At 36.7% G+C, this 21596-nt stretch overlaps 1 protein-coding gene across 1 annotated transcript in view; it reads left to right on the top strand.

Moving 5' to 3' along the window:
* Positions 1-21596, top strand: part of LOC122714972 (dual specificity protein phosphatase 10) — an 84874-nt gene that overhangs the window by 14803 nt on the left and 48475 nt on the right. The window contains exon 3 of the mRNA XM_043936802.1: positions 10406-11314. Coding sequence (XP_043792737.1) covers positions 10406-11314 — 909 coding nt within the window. The remainder of the gene's footprint in view (positions 1-10405; positions 11315-21596) is intronic.

Here is a 21596-nt window from a genome sequence, read left to right as displayed (position 1 = left end):
ACTTTTGATGTAATTGAGAAAATAAAGAAGGAAGAAGCTTTTTAATATAATCTCGAATGTCGAGCTTAGATAATTCACGAATTAATACACGTGTATTAATTCGAGATCAGTGTTTATCATGCTGAATTTCAACTCCGTACGTGTATATTTACAAGCAAATTACTTATTCTTAAAATCTTATTATTCCGCTACCCGGTTACCAGAACGTAACCACTTCCGCCATTATTATTCTTTACCTCGATCGCAAACAAGGAAACCAACAGAGATGTCAAACAAGCGTTTTCAAAGTTTCCAAACAATTGTGTTGAAGAAAAAAAAAAAAAAAAGAGAAAAAGAGAAAAATCTATTTCAAATCGAATAAGACCGACCAACCATTAGAAAATTACGTAATCATTCGTTCAAATATCTCTAATCGAATCTCGACCAAATATATAAACACACAGAAGAAAGTTACAGTCAATTGATTCCTGTCGAATCCTAATGTAATCAATACATAGCATCACACACAATGTTATCGTTACGAATAAAAATAAATTTTGCAATCAAAAATCTATCGAAGCAAATTCGAATCAGAAAAATTCACAGAGAAAACCTCGATCCATTGGAGCGTTCCACCAAACGTTCGAGAAATCGTTCCCTCGATCCTCCGATCCCACTCCGATCTTTCTCAATTTTCTCTCAATTTCTCGCCTCCGGTTTCTTCCAATCCAAACGAGACACGGCTGAACGAACGAGCTACCGTAGAAAGAGAAATCGACGCGTCCATTTTCCGCTTGTTCGAAAACGTTGTTCGAAAACGACCGGACGGAGAAGGAAAGGCTTGCCGATCTCCCGCAACCGCTCTATCGCTGCTCGAAAGCGAGTGGAACCGCGGAACGGAGGCGCAGCAGGTGCTGGCGCTACACCTGTCCGCGGGCTTCGAGGGCCTCGAAGCGTCGAATTCCACGGCGTTTACTCATTCCAAACAACGAACCCGCGGGCTTCGAGCGGTTGGGAACCCGGTGGCGGCGCTGCTCGTCGCCTAGAAACGTGCAGCGAGAGAGAGAGAGAGAGAGGGGGGGGGCCGGGCCAGGGCAGCTTCCTCACCTTCTAATATTAGTCGGCTGACTCACGATTCGATCGTACGCCGGCGTCGACGCCGCGACGCGCGAGCGTCGTTCGTTGCCACGGCATTGACACGAAACTCGGTATGCCTGGCCGAGTTCAACCGGAAGTCCTCCCGAGTTTCAACATTCGAAGAACTGCTCCGTTTCGATCGACGATTTATTTCAATTTTTCGGATCGAAGAGTAGTTTTTTAGGAGGAATCGAGGCTTGTTTTTAATACAGAGGTGGAAGAGTAAGATCGATCTTGTTTCTGAGTAAGAAGAAAAATAGTGGAGACAGGTTTTCTTATGATATTGTTTGTAATATTATTTGTCTTCAATTCAAATTCACCTTCGTTCGATCGATCCATTCAACGTGATCGAAATCCATCGATCGAATCGGAATATTATTCTAGGAAAGGAATATTATTTTGATATATTTGATGATGTTTTTTCTTCAATTTCTACATACAAAGATTTCTTTTCAACCCCTCAACGTCACTTTCATTTTTTGTTGTATATACGCTGTACATTATTATTAGACCGAGAAGGAAGTAGAAAAGGATAAAATCGATAGAGAGAGATACTGGAATCACAATATAATTAAAATTTCGAAAAATCGAACGACGAATGTATATATATATATATCTCATCGTGTCATTGTTGCGAAAATGACAGTGTTATTCTGACCTGGCAGTTGGACACCGACCAATGGTCCCGAAATCGTTACGAAACGAGGGAATGCGCGAACACGCCGAGTTAGAAATTACGTGATGCCTCGACGATCCTTCCGCTCACGCCCTTTTCACTCTTCTATATCTCGCCCCCCAAAAATTGCGAGATAGGACGACTCGAGGACGACTCTGGGCTATCGACGAACAGGGCGCATCGATATATTTAGACTCGGAGGAAACGGGGGGAAGCGGTGTTCTCTCGCCTTCTGTTTATCGAGCCGAGGCTTCTTGGCGCGGAGAAACAATGACGACGACAAGGTGAAAAGAGACTCGACTCTCCAAACTTCAATCGTCGTTCGATGAAATTTACGACGGACGAAACGTGCTTTATCTATCTGTCATCGTATTTTCGAACAGATCTGATAATCGAAATTATCATTGTTGTTGTTGTCGCCATTTAAGTTTCTTCTTCTCCCTCTCCTTTCCTTCGTTTCGCATTCTATTCGAGCTCTCTCGAATTTCCAAAATTCCAGGGTAACGTAATAAATACATTTCCTCGCTCCTTTGCAATGTGGCAACAACTTCAGTTCCACTTCTTCCAACATCCGCTCGATCCGTGCAATCCGCGCAATAAACTCGAAAACTTGTCCACCAAAGGTGCACACGTCTCGCACTCGGCATTCCAACCGAGTTTATTGACCCGTCGTCAGCTTTATCGTCGTACACCTGAAACTAGCCGCGCACGCACGAAGGAGGGAGGAGGAGGAGGAGGAGGAGGAGGGAAAAGAGCGTTGTTGGCCGCCGTTCCGCCGCGTTTTCGTTATCGTGCACCGGCTTTTAACCGGTGAGATTGGAGAAAATCGTAACGGGAGCACGAGGAAACGATTCTAATGCGGGCCGACTCCCGTCAACGTGCTTTCACTCTCGAACGAGCCACGCCATTGTTATGCAACCTAAGTCGCGGCCATTATTTCAGCCTCAGCTTATGAACGCCACCTCCTCCAAGGTTAATCGAGTCGATCGCCTCGTTTAATACTCTGATAAAAGAGTAAATCTGGTTTACTGGGGCTACTTCCGGTATTTCGATAAGGGCCACGTGTTTCCTTCCTTCCCTCTACGTTTGGCTACCGGTCGACGAAACAATTCTCGCGTTGAAGGAATCGTGGTTTTGCAAGAGAAGAGGGGACAATGTTTGTTTATGTTGTTGTTGAATGGATCGATTGAATCGAAAGTTTTGTAAAGTTTTGAATTTCGATGAGAGAAAAGGAATCTTTGAATCTTTGGGTCGAGAGATTGATTTAAGAAATTGGTTAAAAGAGGCGATTGTTGCAGATAAAAGTTGCGTTCTTAGAATAATTAATTATAGAAATTGTTAAGGGAATCGTGGAATTTTGGAAGAGAAGAGGGAAGAATGTTTCTTTACAGTTGTTGGATGGAACGAACGGTTTGAATTTCGAATGGAATCTTTGACGGATCGATAGATTGATTTAAGAAATTAGTTAAAAGAGGCGATTGTTGATAAAAATTGCGTTCTTAGAATAATTAATTATAGAAATTATTAAAAGAATCGTGGTTTTGGAAGACATGGAAGAATGTTTCTTTAGTTGTTGGATGAATCGATTGAAAGTTTTGTAAAGTTTTGAATTTCGACGAGAAGAAAGGAATGTTTAAAACAGCTCTGATTTTTCTCTGATAGACTGATTTAAGAAATTAGTTTTGGGATGAAGAAATATCGAATTAAATATTGTTAAAATGGACGATTATTGCAGATAAAAATTGCGTTCTTAGAATAATTAATTATAGAAATTGTTAAGGGAATCGTGGTTTTGGAAGAGAAGAGGGAAGAATGTTTCTTTAGTTGATGGATGAATCGATTGAAAGTTTTGTAAAGTTTTGAATTTCGACGAGAAGAAAGGAATTTTTAAAACGGCTCTGATTTTTCTCTGATAGACTGATTTAAGAAATTAGTTTTGGGATGAAGGAATATTGAATTAAAATAGAAGAATGTTGTTAAAATAGATGATTGATACAAAAATTGCGTTCTTAAAATAATTAATCATAGAAATTGTTAAAAGAATCGTGGTTTTGGAAGACATGGAAGAATGTTTCTTTAGTTGTTGGATGAATCGATTGAACGAAAGTTTTGTAAAGTTTTTGTAAAGTTTTGAATTTCGAGAAGAAAGAAATCTTTAAAACAGCTTTGATTTTTCTCTGATAGACTGATTTAAGAAATTAGTTTTGGGATGAAGGAGTATTGAATTGAATGTTGTTAAAATGGACGATTCTTGCAGACAAAAATTCTTCTTAAAATAATTAATTAAAATAATTAATTATAGAAATTGTTAAGGGAATCGTTTAGAAGAGAAAATGGAAGAATGTTTCTTTTCAATTGTTGGATGAATCGATTGAACGAAAGTTTCGCAAAGTTTTGAATTTCAACGAGAGAAAAGGAATATTTATCGATAGACTGATTTAAAAAATTAATAGTTAGCTTTTGGGATGAAGGAATATTGAGTTGAACGTTGTTAAAATAGACGATTGTTACAAAAATTTCTTAAAATAATTAATTATAGAAATTGTTGAGGGAATCGTGGTTTTGAAAGAGATGGAAGAATGATGAATGTTCCTTTTCAGTTATTGAATGGATCGATTGAACGAAAGTTTTGTAAAGTTTTGAATTTCGACGAGAAGAAAGGAATCTTTAAAACGGCTCTGATTTTTCTCTGATAGACTGATTTAAGAAATTAGTTTTGGGATGAAGAAATATCGAATTAAATGTTGTTAAAATGGACGATTGTTACAGACAAAAATTGCGTTCTTAGAATAATTAATTATAAAAATTGTTAAGGGAATCGTGGGTTTAGAAGAGAAAATGGAAGAATGTTTCTTTTCAATTGTTGGATGATTGAACAAAAGTTTCGCAAAGTTTTAAATATCGATGAGAAAAAAGGAATCTTTATCGATAGATTGATTTAAGAAATTAAAGAAATTAAGTTAAAAAAAGCAATTGTTGCAGACAAAAATTAAAATAATTAAAATAATTAATTACAGAAATTGTTAAGGGAATCATAGTTTTGGGAAAGGAGGTGAAAGAATGTTTCTTTACAGTTGAATGGATCGATTAAACGAACGTTTTGAATTTCAACGAGAGAAAAGGAATCTTTATCGAAAGACTGATTTAAAAATTAATACTTAGTTTATAGGATAAAAAAATATTGAATTGAATGTTGTTAAAATGGACGATGCTTGCAGACAAAAATTGCGTTCTTAGAATAATTAATTATAGAAATTGTTAATGGAATCGTGGGTTTAGAAGAGAAGATGGAAGAATGTTTCTTTTCAATTGTTGGATGATTGAACGAAAGTTTCGCAAAGTTTTGAATTTCAACAAGAGAAAAAAAAATCTTTATCGATAGATTGATTTAAGAAATTAATTAAAAAGGGCAATTGTTGCAGACAAAAATTAAAATAATTAAAATAATTAATTATAAAAATTATTAAGGGAATCATAAAATCATTTTGGAAGAGAAAGTGGAAAAATGTTTCTTTACAGTTGTTGAATGGATCGATTGAACGAAAGTTTTGTAAAGTTTTAAATTTCGACGTGAGGAAAGGAATCTTTGACGGCTCTGATTTTTCTCTGACTGATTTAAAAAATTAATAGTCACCTTTTGGAACGAAAAAATATCGAATTAAATATTGTTAAAATGGACGATCCTTGCAGACAAAAATTGCGTTCTTAGAATAATTAATTATAAAAATTGTTAAGGGAATCGTGCATTTAAGAGAAGATGGAAGAACGTTTCTTTTCAATTGTTGAATAATTAAACAAAAATTTCGCAAAGTTTTGAATTTCTATGAAGTAAAAGGAATCTTTATCTCATCTTAATAAATCTCTATCTTAAGAAATTAGTTAAAAAAGACGATTGTTACAAACAAAAATTGCGTTCTTGAAATTAATTAATTACCGAAACTGTCTCCTGACAGAGATCAGGAGAAAGGAAGAAAAGAAGAAAAGAAGAAAAGAAGAAAGAAAGAAAGCACCAGGACCAGGGATAACGTGCATAACGTGCAAGCTTCCCTGGCCGGTGTACAGGCGGACGTGTGTCGGTTTGGGCGCGGATAACGAGCGTGTCGTCGTCGTGGTGAGCACCTGTGCAAGCCGTGGAATATTTTCGTCGACGTGATCCGCGTAAAACGACCGCAAATACGGGTATTTCGGTGGCTTGACTCATCGCCTCCGTAACGCTATTTTAAAACCGTCGCCGCCGCCGCCGCCGAATGTATCGAATCCTACTGTTTACCTTAGCCTCGTGATAATTTCACGAGCGAAATTTAAACGGTCCCGACCGTGCCAAAATTCATTAAACATTGTCGACACGGACACGGGCCGCCGCCTTCGATTTTCCACTTTCAGAGGAGGAAATCTTCCGCGCTTCTCGAGGCCGCCCCTTTCAGGCGGGACAATTCAAATCGATTCGAATCAATTAACAATTAATTCTGTGGCTGGCACCAGGGACATTTGTTTCCCTCTGTTTCCAAAAATCGACAGTGGCCGGTTTATCTTGGTGTTCCAATGAGATTGTAATTAAGGAATTGATTTATGTATAAAACGTCAGAGGGACACGTTAAAAAAAATTTGAGGTAAGTTGCAGCGTTTATTGTCCACTCGTGTGATAGAATCAAGAATAGAAAAAAGAAAAAATTTAACAAACTCGTGAAAAGTACAAGTCCAATAGATCGTCTTTCCAGTATTTTCGTCATTGTACTAAAACGAAGAATTAATATATTGATTCATTCAAATTTGTAAAAAGTATACAAGCAAAGAATCGTGATTTTTAGCGTGAATATTATTCGATATTCGAAATCGAATTGCAAGATCTATTTTTCGAACCTCGAGCCCCTCGCACGAAACACTCCTTAACTCGGTTAATCTCGAAATTTTGGCCGAAATAAATTGACGGGCACCGTGCAATTTCATCCGTGGTGATATGGAATTGGAATGGAAGGTTGAACGGAGAGCAAGTTATATATTAGTTAAGACTCACTGACTAGAGGGTATTATCGGAGATTCGTTGGACCACGTTCGAGAGCTGTCGCTTCTTCCACGAAAGATTAAAGGTCGCTGGCTTCTTCGTCATCTTCGCCCACCCCCACCCTCGCGGGGTATCGTTGACCCACGCGCCAGATCTATCCTAGTTTGCCTGGCGATATCGCGTACAAGAGAGGTTTCTAATCAGGAGAGGAGTAGTCAAAACTCGATATATATAATTATATATATTATTTTTATATAATTCCATTATATATATATGTAATATATATATAATGGAATTATATATATACATTCTATATATATTCATATATATTCTAATCAGGAGAGAAGTAGTCAAAACTCGATATATATAATTATATATATTATTTTTATATAATTCCATTATATATATATGAAATATATATATATATATAATATATATATATGAAATATATATATAATGGAATTATATATATACATTCTATATATATTCATATATATTCTAATCAGGAGAGAAGTAGTCAAAACTCGATATATATAATTATATATATTATTTTTATATAATTCCATTATATATATATTTCATATATATATATATAATATATATATGAAATATATATATAATGGAATTATATATATATTTATTATATATATAATTATATATATATAATGGAATATTTCAGTATATAAAATTTCATTAACCTCGATTTTCGAGTTAGTTTAAAACCGATAAGTAATTAACAGAGGATCTTACTTGGAGAAATTATTTTTATATAGTTGGGGATTAACAAATTTCAAATTCTGATTAATATTAAGGAATATGATATAGCACTTGGTATTTTGATTTGATTGAAATAAAAGTTAAGGATTCTGTTAAGGTGGGATTCCAAATTGTGAATGGTATTTCAAACCAAAAATGGTGTGAAAATATCGTAAGCACTAACTCTGACTATGAATTCGTCTAATAGTGTATCGACTTTCTTAAGAAACTTTGCATTCACATCGATTGAATAATAATAATCTTGATTGTGGGATTCTTACAATGTGATAATTGAGACGTTCTATCTATTCTATAAAAAATATTGCAGATATTTTGGAATATTGAAGATTCCAAAGAACAAAGTACTTTAATCGATTAACCAAAAATCTTTTAAGTTTAAAAATAAGAAATTTAAATTAAGAAACTTTGCATTCACATCGATTGAATAATCTTGATTGTGGGATTCTTACAATGTGATAATTGAAACGTTCTATCTATTCTATAAAAAATATTGCAGATATTTTGGAATATTAAAAATTCCAAAGAACAAAGTACTTTAATTGATTAACCAAAAATCTCATTTAAAAATAAGAAATTTAAATTAAGAAACTTTGCATTCAAATTGATTGAATAGCTTTGATTGAGTTGCAGATATTTTGGAATATTAAAGATTCCAAAGAACAAAGTACTTTAATCGATTAACCAAAAATTTCTTACATTTAAAAATAAGAAATTTAAATTAAGAAACTTTGCATTCACATCGATTGAATAGCTTTGATTGAGTTGCAGATATTTTGGAACATTAAAGATTCCAAAGAACAAAGTACTTTAATCGATTAACCAAGAATCTCTTACATTTAAAAATAAGAAATTTAAATTAAAAAACTTTGCATTCAAATTGATTGAATAGCTTTGATTGAGTTGCAGATATTTTGGAATATTAAAGATTCCAAAGAACAAGGTACTTTAATCGATTAAGCAAAAATCTCGTACATTTAAAAATAAGAAATTTAAATTAAAAAACTTTGCATTCAAATTGATTGAGCCATAGTTGCATCTTACAATGATAATTAAGATGTTGTATCAAATAAAAAATACAGAACAGACGATTCAAAGTAAGTTTAATCGATTAAGCAACAAACTAACTAATCTCTTAAGTTTAAAAATAAGAAATTTAAATTAAAAAACTTTGCATTCAAATTGATTGAATAGCATTGATTGAGTTGCAGATATTTTGGGATATTAAAGATTCCAGAGAACAAACGATTCAAATTACTTCTCTATCGTTTAATCAACTGATCAACAATACGTCTCTTAAATTTAAAAATAAAAAAAGAAACTTCAATTAAGAAGAACTTTGTATTCGCATTGATCGAATAGCCTTGGTTGAGTTGCAAGAATCTTACAATAAGATAATCAAGACGTTCTATTCAAAAAAGAAAACTTTGTATTCACATTGATTGAATAGCCTTGGTTGAGTTGCAGATATTTTGGAATATTAAAGATTCCAAAGAACAAACGACTCAAAGTACTTTAATCAACTAACCAACAATGCTTCTTTTAAACTTAAAAATAAGAAAATTTCCATTCACGTTGATTGATAGCTTTGCATGAATCTTACAATATGATAATCGAGACGTTCCATCAAAGAAAAAAAATATTACAAACACCTTGAATATCAAAGATTCCAAAGAAGCAAACGACTCAAACAATTTCTTTATCCTTCAACTTAAAAAATAAAAAAATTTTTCCATTCACATTGACTGATAGCCTCATTGCTTGAGTTGCAGGAATCTTACAATACTTATAAATTTATTTTTAATTTATAAGATTTTTGATTTGGGTTATAAATTTATTTTTAATTTATAAAATTTTTGGTTTGTTATTTATAATTTTTAATTTATTATTAAAATTAAATTATTTATATATATATATAATATTTAATAATTTATTTGTAAGTTATGTTATATCTTTGGAATATTAAAGAAACAAACGACTCAAACAATTTCTCTATCCTTCAATCAACTAATCCATAACATCCTATCCTTAAACTTAAAAATAAGAAAATTTTTCCATTCACATTGACTGATAGCCTCATTGCTTGAGTTGCAGGAATCTTACAATATGATCTTTGGAATATTAAAGAAACAAATGACTCAAACAATTTCTCTATCCTTCAATCAACTAATCCATAACACTTAAACTTAAAAATAAGAAAATTTTTCCATTCACATTGACTGATAGCCTCTCATTGCTTGAGTTGCAGGAATTTCTCTATCCTTCAATCAACTAATCCATAACGCATCTCTTAAACTTAAAAATAAGAAAATTTTTCTGATAGCATTGCTTGAGTTGCAGGAATCTTACAATATGATAATCAAGACGTTCCATCAAAGAAAAAAAATATTACAAATATCTTGAATATCAAAGATTCCAAAAAAACAATTTCTCTATCCTTCAATCAACTAACCCATAACGCGTCTCTTAAACTTAAAAAAATAACAAACTTTCACACGTCGAATCGAGTAACCTCGGTTCCAAGTATCGATACAATTAATTAATTCTATCAAAAAAAAGAAAGAAACAAATCAATCAAACACCTTGAATACCAAAGATTCCAAAGAAACAAACGACTCAAACAATTTCTCAAACTACCTCTCCATCCATTTCAATCAAACCAAATAACCTTCGCTCAAATTTCCCCAAATTTTCCCCAAATTTATTATATATATATATATATATATATATACATATCCCTAAACGCAAACGATCCTCAAGCGATGCTCAAGCGGAGCGTGCGAGACGAGCCGTGCGACCTGTTCACCACCAAGCAATTCATTCTTCTGTTTGGCCAGGGTCCGGCTCGCGTCTCGACGCAACGACGACGGGCGAGGCGAGAAGGGCGCCGACCACGGGGCGGCAACGCGGCAACGAGCACAACGATCCTCAATCGTCGCCTGCCATGTCCACCCTTGTGTGCTGCGAGCCGGTCTCGGCCGCGGCCCGTTCCCGGGACAACCTGAAACTCGTGCTGAATCGGAGCCTGAGCGAGCCGGGGCCCGCGGCGGGGGCGGCCGGCGCGTCCGCCGCCTTCCTGTCCGCCACCCCCCCCTCCACGCCTGTCTCGGCCAGCTCGTCGACGAGCAGCGGCGTGGACAGCGGGTGCTCGACGAGCGACGGGTCCGAGTGCGGGGTGAACGGGGCCGATTGCGGGGCCGTCCACCACCGCCACTGCCACCACCACCTCCACCACCACCACCACCTCCACCACCAGCACCTCCACCACCTCCAGCACCAGTCGTCCACCAAGCGTTGCAAGCTGGAGACGGTCAGCCTGCCGACCAGCCCTTCGTCCGAGAGCAACACCCTCCAGAGGCAGCTGGTCCTTCAGAGGACCAACGCTATAACCGCCGACCAGCTGGCGGAACGGCTTCGATCGTGCCCCCGCGACGGGGGACAGGCGTCGAGCGTGGTGCTCGACTGCCGCCCCTTCATACTGTACAACGTGAACCACGTGAGGGGGGCGATCAACGTGAACTGCTCGGATCGGTTCAACAGGAGGAGGTTGCAGTTGGGCAAGGCCGCCCTCGCCGACCTCGCGAACACGAGGGAGGGGAAGGAGTTGCTGCGCAGGAGGCATTACAGGGAGGTCGTCGTTTACGACGATTGCACCGACGACGTGGACCGGCTGCCCGTCCAGCACCCACTGTTCCTCGTGCTCGTCGCGTTGTTGGACGACAACAGGGAGCCTGCTCTTCTTTTGGGTGAGTGCTTTTTTTTTCTTTCTTTCTTTCTTTCTTTTCTTGAAGAAGGATTTTAGACTTTGGTGGAGAAATGATACGTTTCGAGTGGTAGGAGCGGTTGAATTTCGGAAATAACGATGATGCTACTTTTCTCCGTCTCGTTTTAAAACGAATTTAAAAAACGAGTTTGTAATGTAATAATTTAACGAATTAAGAAGGAAAAAGGGGAGAAAGGGGAGGGAATGATAAGATAAAATTTGAACCATCTCTGTAGGAGGTAAAATGTTTACGGTTGGATCGTTGAGGAGCGAGGAACGAAATTGCGCGGGAAAATTGAATGGAAAAGCGAGAATGGAGAAACGTGGGTGCGTGAAGATTGCGTACCGGCGGTGGCTTCTCTCTGTCGAGTAACAGTACTTCTTTACTCCACTAAACGCGTTTTCTCGCCTCGTTCCGTCGAGATACGTGCTCGCTTTACGGAATGCGGCTACCGGTGTTCCACCAACCGAGCCGCACGACTCATTGACGGGACGTCGAGCGTCCGTTTCCACCTTCCCCACCCTTTTTAAATTATCACTATTCAAAATCTCGTTTTCGCTATATTCTCTCACGAATAACAAGGAATAATTTAAAAAATTTATCCTCCAAAATAATAAAAAAATTTCGAAGCAACAAATATACTCGAAACTTTTTCTGCAAGGAAAAAATGTAAGACAAAGAGGCTCAGCATCCAAAACCTGTCTTTATCTCGTCTTGATCTATTCCTTCGCAACGCTCGATCGAAAGGAGTCGAATCGAATGGAATCGATAACGAATTCACGCGCTTGAACGTGCGTCACAAACTAGCGTCTATCGTCACGAATTAGTCAATCGTTCAAGATTGATAATGCTCGTATTTTTCCATGTCCCGTGTTTGCATCTAGAATCCAACTACGATAACAACGGCGATGGCATTGAAAGAATCGAAACGACGCAGATCGGTAGCGATAAACATTGATTCTATTAAAAATCGTGTCCACGATATACACGGCACGTGAACTCGCGCGTCATGAATGAAACGAAGATTCCGCTGAATTTTCCGCTGTTTAGTTTCTATTCGCGGCGCACGTGGCTCCCGTCGGCCAAAATTTATTTTACATTCAAAATGAAAAATGTCGAATCTGGCATTTTGATTGGATGGAGTCAGTTTTCCGAGAAAAATTCGGGGCAAATAAATCGGATTATTTCTAAATTAGAAATTTTTTTTACAATTTTAGAAATTTTAGAAATTTTAGAAATTCGAGAAGAACGTCTCTTCTTGAGTTAAGCCGAGTTGGTTGGTATTTTTAAACATCGAAGTTTTGCGAGAATAACTCGTGAAAGTGTGCTCACGATGCAGCGCGTAATTACACCGACTCGCGATTGACAAGCGACGATTGTGAACGCGGCATAATGGCGCGCGCTGCGGCTCGAACTCGAACGAAGGAGGAAGGTCGTTAGGAAGATTGCATGGAAAATGAGAAGGGAGAGGGAAATTGGATATATGAAAGTGTTATCAAGACTTACTAGTTCATTCAGTTGCCAAGGAAAATGAATGAGATTTTGATTCCGATAAATATTTATTATTTTGTAAAACAGGGGAACGAGTTGAACGAGTTTTGATCGATCGTTCGTTTATTGCGATTCGAAAAATTTACATTTTAGAATCGCTCGCGTGTTTCTCTTTTCTTTCCTCTTTTCTTTCTTTTTTTTTTTTTTTTTTTTTTTTTTTTTTTTTTTATTCTCACCGCGATAAAACTAATTGTAAATAAAATTCGTACACGCCTTATCTTTATGATTATTTTGCGGAATAAGAAAGATTACGTTCCCTACCTAGGCCGGGCAATTTCTGTACCAATTAAAGATTTAAGACCATTACCGAAACCAATTCGTTGGAACAAAGTACCATAATTCATCCGATCCTAAATACTAAAGAAAAAGAGCTCTTTAATATCCAAAAAACAAAAAAAAAAAAAAATCAAAATTAATAATTATACCAAAAGATCCAAGAAATCCGTCATCAAATATGAAAAAGCAGAGAAAAAGAAATCTTCAAAGATCTCGAAGCGATCCTCAGTTAATCCCCCAAAATTTGCATTGAAACAAAAAAAAAACACGAAAAGAAAAGACACGGCGAAATCACGTGAAAGCTAAGCGGGCCAGCTGTTGCAGCGGAATTTTGCAACTGCTGTAATCTGCGCAGGTGGGGCGGGGAGGGAGTAGACGCGGAGGAAGCGGATGGAAAGGGGAGGGGGAAGACGACTACGACGACGATTCCTTCTCCGTGTCGGTGTGAACGGTGGGGAAAAAGAAGAAAAGCGATGCGGTGGAAAAGCGTGGATGCCTCCGCGACACTTAATCGAGATATTCGCGATGTTTGGCGGATGGAATCAGGGAGGCGCACTGGTGGCACAGTGTAGTGCGCAAATTCTGTGCCCGACTATTCGCGGCGTCATCTCCAACGTGAGTCATTCCTATGAATAGATCCCCACCTTTTGCCACGGCTCGTGTGTTTGTATCGGCCGTGCGTCGTGTCGTGCGTATATTCGTGCGCTCCGTTCGTCGCCTTCTTCCTCCTCTCTCTCTCTCTCTCTCTGTCCCCTCTACCTCTCTCCCCCCTCTGTCGCTTCGTTGATGATCACACTCGACGCGTTTTCTCACCTTTGAACGCTCGGTCGCGCGTTCTTTTTCTCTTTCTTCCTTTCTTTCTTTTTTCCTCCTTCTCGTTTCGATCGCTTTTCAGAGAGAGAGAGAGTGAGAGAGAGAGATTCTTGAATCGTTGGTAGAATATTTCGTAGATTTTCGATAGAGAATTTCTCTATTTTCCTTTCGGCCTCCTTTCTGCCAAAGTGTGTGCCTCGAATTCGAAACTCGTGAATTAAAAATATCGATCGAATTCTTATTAATAATCGTACGGGACGATAATAATAATAATTCAAAACGACACTCATCTTTCTTTCTTTCTTTTCGAAAGGCCGCTTAGTCATCGAGAGATATTTTCGGAGAGTTGTTGTTTCGCTCGTCGAGGACATTTTTTTTTTTTTTTTTTCTTTCTTCTTTCGAATCTATTCGAAAGTTGAAAAGTTGAAGAAAAAGAATAATACGAACGATAAAGGGAAAATAAAAATCGCGTGATCGTAATAGGATTTCTATTCCTAAGAGAAGAGCAATAAAGTCGAAACGAATAACGGAATCGAAAACTCGCTCTTATCGGCCGCCCGTTTATCACTCGGCTTCGGAAGGCTGAATGGCGGTCGGTTGGTGCGCGTGCGCGCGTTAAGGCAGCTTTTCACCAAACGGCGAAAAACGGTGGGTAAAGGAGGGACAGGAGGTGCGCCGTAGGGGGAATATTTGCGCTCGAGTCGATCGGGAACTGCGTACGCGGAATGCACGGATGAGGAAAAAAAACGGGCAGCCTTAGAATTATGAAGAAAAACCGGCGAATGACTCACGCCGTTCTGAACGGCCTTCTGCTTTCGACTCCCTTGCGTCGACCGAGCCGATCACGAGACTCGGTTGTACGCTGCACAGAATGTTAACGAGCCAGCCAGTGATCCAGAAACGTGCTATCTTCGACGAGTCATCGTTCATTTTTGATATCCTGACTTTTTATCTCTTGAATTTGACGAGAGAAATTGTTTTTTTTCTTTTTCCTCTCTTTTTTGTAGATAAATGGAAACTAGAGCAACGTTTCTCAATCTTTTTTTTTTTTTTTTGAATAAATTGGTTAAATTTTTTTATTTTTATCGAACGTATACGTTTAAATGCATTGAAATATTCGAAGTTCTGAAATATATTTATATATATATACTTCTTCGTTTCCTCGAAGCTAAAGAGAGGCGTACAACGTTGGTAAACACCGACATTTTCGAAAGAGACAACGCTTATTTATAACGCGATATTTTAAATAAACGTTAATTTTAAAGATGACCAGAAGAAAATTTCGTTACGATGTTTACTCGGCCGCAAATAAACGTATCGTGCACGTGTACGAAAGAGCGGAAAAAAAGAAAATCCACGCTCAATGAATTCGCCTAGAATAAATCCGCAAGATTTAAATCCGGAAGATAAGAATAGAATGGTGAAAAGATGCACGAGGATCGTTTGTTGATACGTATTGGCGCCAAGGAAGTTCTAAGATCTCGATTCCAAACATTCGGAATACGGGGATGATTCACGGTCAATGCGAACCAATTGAATTTTCGAATTCAATTCGACTCGAATCGATTCGAATATCGCTCGGTCGATGAAAAAAACGTCACGGTAAAACGGATGTCTCGGCAGGTGGACAATTGACCGACGCCATTTTAATTATCGTACAGGAATTAATTAATCGCTATCTATCGGTGGATCGAAGCAGCAACGTGGTATCTTTTCTGTCGATCTTCCAATCGATTGAAATGATACTGAAAGAGAAAAGAAAAAAAAAAAAAAGAAATAAAATTTGGGTAAAAAAAAGGTTTGAAACGGAGTAGTCGAATTTTCGTACGTTCTAGATATTTTTAAGCGGTATTTTTTTTTACGGTTGTTATACATTCTCTCGATTATTTCTTAAATTTAATCTTCTTGTTTGGTTTTTTTTTTATCGTATCTCGATTTTATCGTAATTTAATTCCACGATTGAAAAGTGTTGCGAGGCTTTAGTTTCTTTGATGTATTGTAATTTATTATAATTTGCCGTTTTTATCTTTTTCTTTTCTTTTTTTTTTTTTTTTTTTTTTTTCTGTTTCTGAACGCTGAAAGACGATACCCAACGTGGAATACATTGACTATCTTGCGTATGGAAAACATGTGGCCCGACGAATACGAGTATGCGGCTATCTCTGGGTTTGCGACTGGTAGTGACCTTGATTGCGAATTATTAATAGAAATTACTCACTATCAATGGGCGATAACCGAAGGTCCGCGACTCCGACCGACAAATTCGTTCGAGCCAATTAAATTCACCATCTCGTATTTTTTTAAAACACTTCTCGATTCATCCTCAACTCTCGTGTCAACGAATCAACATCCGTTATTATCTAAATTTTAATTAATTAAATTTAAATTGAATCATCGTTACTTCACACCAATATATATTTATTTCACTCAACTTTGGAGAATTGTATTGCCAAAAGTTAAAGCCTAACTCGTTCGTCGAATTTTATAAAAATCTGAAATTCTTAATTTGAGCCATCTTTTCAAAAAGTTTCCAATCATTGTCTCGTCCTAATCGTTCTCAGAAAAAAAGATACTCGTCGAATTTTCCAAAGAATTTTCAATCCACACGCTCTCTCTTGTCGTCTCGTCAGAAAAAAGATACTCGTCGAATTTTCCAAAAAAATTCCATGCAACTTCTCCTATAAAGGAGGAAAATAGGAGGTACCTTTGCGAAAAAAGTTTCCAATCCACGCTTTTATCGTTTTAACGTCCATTCACTGGAAAAAATATTCGTAAAATTTTCTAAAAAGTTTCCAATTCACGCTTCTTTCCTTTTAACGTTCATTCGCAGAAAGAAATATTCGTAAAATTTTCTAAAAAGTTTCCAATTCGAAAGAATAGTTATTAGATAGAATTTTCCAAAAAAATTCCATAAAATTGCCAACATCTCCCAGGCGAAAAATAGAGAACACCTTTGCAAAAAAAAAAGTTTCCAATCCACATACGTTTCTTTCATTTTAACGTTCGTTCGCAGAAAGAAATATTCGTCAAATTTTCTAAAAAGTTTCAAATCCACACGCTTCTCTCGTTTTAACGTTCGTTCGCAGAAAGAAATATTCGTAAAATATTCATAAAAAATTTTCAATCCGAAAAGATAGTTGAATTTTCCAAAAAAAATTCCATGAAAATTGCCAACATCTCCCAGGCGAAAAATAGAGGACACCTTTGCGAAAAAAGTTTCCAATCTACGCACGCTGCTCTCGTTTTAAAGTTCGTTCACAGAAAAAAATATTCGTAAAATATTCATAAAAAATTTCCAATCCGAAAAGATAGTTGAATTTTCCAAAAAAATTCCATGCAACTTCTCCTAGGCGAAAAATAAAGGGTACCTTTGCGAAAAAAGTTTCCAATCCACACGCTTCTATCGTTTTAACGTCCGTTCACAGAAAGAAATATTCGTAAAATTTTCTAAAAAGTTTCAAATCCATACGCTTCTCTCGTTTTAACATTCGTTCGCAGAAAGAAATATTCGTAAAATTTTCTAAAAAGTTTCCAATTCGAAAGAATAGTTATTAGATAGAATTTTCCAAAAAAATTCCATGAAAATTGCCAACATCTCCCAGGCGAAAAATAGAGGACACCTTTGCGAAAAAAGTTTCCAATCCACGCACGCTCCTCTCGTTGTCTCGTCCGAGGAATAATTCGCGGCTCGCGTCACAGGGAATCGTTTAAATTTATCTCCGATTTGCGTCACGCTTTCGGTTTATTGCCAGTAAAAGCGTTCGACGACGTGATCGAAATCCCCTTGTTCGCACGTCCACGTTTTCTCGCTCCTTGCGCCACCGTGATCCATCTCGGCTCCTTCTTGGCGCCTCTCTTCGCCGTCTTTTTCCTTTTCCTTTCCCCCCTCCCCCCCTCCCCCGCCCTCTTCCCCCTCCTTCATTTTTTCCATCTTCCACGATATGGAAGAAATCCAGTGGAGCGTTATTTATAAATAATCGGAAAGGACGAGTCTCTGATTCAGGCGCCACGCGGGGAAAGGTTATCGATTGGCGTGTCCAAACGGAGGATATTACGTACGTTGTTTTTCCACGAGGATGATTAGAGAGAGAAGGGTGACCGGTTAAATTAGCGATGAAGTAAGCTTCGGCCACGCTCCGGAAAGCGCAACAAACGGAACGACACGCACGACTAGAGATAGCGCTCCTTCCGCGTTTTATCTGCGTATCTTCGAGGAAGTATCTTCCAAGGTTGAGAAAAGAAACGGGGAAAATTGAAATCTCTTCCTCGATCGAGATTAATCTATCTTAATTCCGTATACAATTTTTCTTTTTCCCTGTATCTCCCGCGAGCAAACTATTTCTATTTTCAACTATTTCTATTTTCAACTATTTCTATTTTCTACATCGTCTACATCGTGGAAATCAAAAATACCATAAGGCGAGCGATGAAACTCCTTCCCTTCCTATTCGAATTCCAACGATGAATATTAAGAGAAGCTTAACGAATCTTTGCACACCGATCTCTTCATCTTTCCTCAAATCATCTTTTACCATTTAACGGAGTCAATTTACGAATTATTCAATGACAATAACGAATAGAGAAAACAAAGTAATAGAGTACTTATACTAAAAAAGATATCTTGTAAAGAAACGAAAAAAAAAAAAAAAAAACTCGACTCCTTAATAAAAATGTGACCCCCACCGGGATGGTCGATTACTCAACAACGCCATCTACGATATCTACGAATATACTCGAATAGGAAAATGGCGATGGCCGTAGAGGCGGTTGATCGAGTCGAGTCATGCGTTTTTAAAAAAGTTGTCACCGGCGTGAAAGCGTGATCGCGGGAAGAGCGACGCCGACTAAATTCATCGATGAGCTAAGCGCCACCAGGCGCTCGGCGACGCGAGCGCGATATCGGCCTCAAGATAAGGACGAAGCGATTCGAATCGCGTTCACGCGGTGCACGCGCGGTTGCATGCGCGTCTTCTGTTGTAAATTATGCAAGCAGCTCGTGCATTACACGCGGCGTCACACGTCATGCGATTAGTTACTACTACGTTATCCTCGTTCTTTCATTCTCCTCTTCTTCTCGATTAGTGCGATTCCAATTCCGTTCCTCGAATCTAGAAACTTTTTCGACGATTTTGTTTTGTGTCGTGTTCGAGACGAATCGAGATGAAGGAAGGGTTATGTGTTATTGTTATTATTTCTTGTCCTGTAAATTATAATAAATATTTATATATTTAAATTATAATATATATTTAAATTATAATATATAATAAATAAATATAAATATTGGATGAAAGATGAAAGAGATATAGATGTTTTCAGACGTTTTTTCTGAAGATGCTATTTTAATTCTTTCACGTTTCACGTGTCGCAAAGGTCGGTGTAGATTTCGTTATTCATTAAATTTAGTATTTATTTGTATTAAGATCTTCTTCTTCGTAAGAAGGAAACGTAAGAAGGTCGAAAATATTTATCAAAGTTTATTTGGTTGTAATATTTAGACGTGCCAAATATTCCTATCATTCTTCTTTCAATCTATTGAGTTGGGTATTGAATCCGTTGGAAAAGTAATTAGTTAAAAATTTCGAATAAAGTTATTTTAAATAATTAGTTGCTAAAACGCTCGAATAATATTTATTATGCTATTATGATTCGTTTATTTTCGTATGTAACGTCGGCCATTTGATAATTATTTCCTATTATTATTACGTTTTGAACAGTAAATTATTGAAATAACTTATGGAAGTAACTTTGACTCGCTCATTCTCTTTACTCAAGAGCTATCGCATCCCAATCAATTTCCCAAATTCCAATTTATTCAAATTCTAAATTCTAAAGAAACTAGCGCAATAATATTAAGAAAAATTGAGGAATCTAAATCATTCTTTTCCTTAACCACCTCAACCAATTCTCCAATTTCTTCAATCACTCATCTCAAATTCCAAAAGTTATGAAAAAAACTAAACTATTCTTCCCTCGATCTTAATCATCTCAACCAATTTCCCAATTTATTCAAATTCCAAAAATTATCGCAGTAGTATTTAGAAAAGCTGAGAAACTTAAACCATTCTTCAATTCCCATCAACTTCAAACAATTCTTTAATTTATTCAAATTCCAAAAAAATCGCAACATTATTAAGAAATGCTGAGAAAAGTAAACCATTCTTCATTTTTCATCAACCCCAACCAATTCTCTAATTTATTATTATTGAGAAAAGTAAACCATTCTTCTCTCAATCCTAATCCTAATCCTAAGAAAAATTGAAGAATCTAAATCATTCTTTTTCTTAATCATCCTAACCAATTCTCCAATTTATCACTCGTTCCAAATTCCAAAACTAGCAATAGTATCGAGAAAAACTGAGAAAATTAAATTCTTCTCTAATCATTCCAACCAATTCCCCAATTTATTCAAATTCCAAAAAAATCGCAACTATTAAAAAAAGCTGAGAAAACTAAACCATTCTTCTCTCAATCCCAATCATCCCAACCAATTCCAATTTATCACTCGTTCCAAATTCCAAAACTAGCAATAGTATCGAGAAAAACTGAGAAAATTAAATTCTTCTCTCAATTCCAATCATTCCAACCAATTCTTCAATTTATCACTCGTTTCAAATTCCAAAACTAGCAATAGTATCGAGAAAAACTGAGAAAATTAAATTCTTCTCTGAATCCCAATCAATTCTAATTTATCACTCGTTCCAAATTCCAAAAACTATAACAATAGTATCGAGAAAAACTGAGAAAATTAAATTCTTCTCTCAATTCCAACCAATTCCAATTTATCACTCGTTCCAAATTCCAAAAACTATAGCAATAGTATCGAGAAAAACTGAGAAAATTAAATTCTTCTCTAATCATTCCAACCAATTTCCCAATTTATTCAAATTCCAAAAAAATCGCAACACTATTAAAAAAAGCTGAGAAAACTAAACCATGCTTCTCTCAATCCCAATCATCCCAACCAATTCCAATTTATCACTCGTTCCAAATTCCAAAACTAGCAATAGTATCGAGAAAAACTGAGAAAATTAAATTCTTCTCTCAATTCCAATCATTCCAACCAATTCTTCAATTTATCACTCGTTTCAAATTCCAAAACTAGCAATAGTATCGAGAAAAACTGAGAAAATTAAATTCTTCTCTGAATCCCAATCAATTCTAATTTATCACTCGTTCCAAATTCCAAAAACTATAACAATAGTATCGAGAAAAACTGAGAAAATTAAATTCTTCTCTCAATTCCAACCAATTCCAATTTATCACTCGTTCCAAATTCCAAAAACTATAGCAATAGTATCGAGAAAAACTGAGAAAATTAAATTCTTCTCTAATCATTCCAACCAATTTCCCAATTTATTCAAATTCCAAAAAAATCGCAACACTATTAAAAAAAGCTGAGAAAACTAAACCATGCTTCTCTCAATCCCAATCATCCCAACCAATTCCAATTTATCACTCGTTCCAAATTCCAAAACTAGCAATAGTATCGAGAAAAACTGAGAAAATTAAATTCTTCTCTCAATTCCAATCATTCCAACCAATTCTTCAATTTATCACTCGTTTCAAATTCCAAAACTAGCAATAGTATCGAGAAAAACTGAGAAAATTAAATTCTTCTCTGAAT

Source organism: Apis laboriosa, unplaced genomic scaffold (assembly GCF_014066325.1).
Source record: "Apis laboriosa isolate Shangri-la unplaced genomic scaffold, ASM1406632v1 scaffold34_cov151, whole genome shotgun sequence".
Lineage (NCBI taxonomy): Eukaryota > Metazoa > Arthropoda > Insecta > Hymenoptera > Apidae > Apis > Apis laboriosa.
This window is presented reverse-complemented; position numbering and strand designations above follow the sequence as displayed.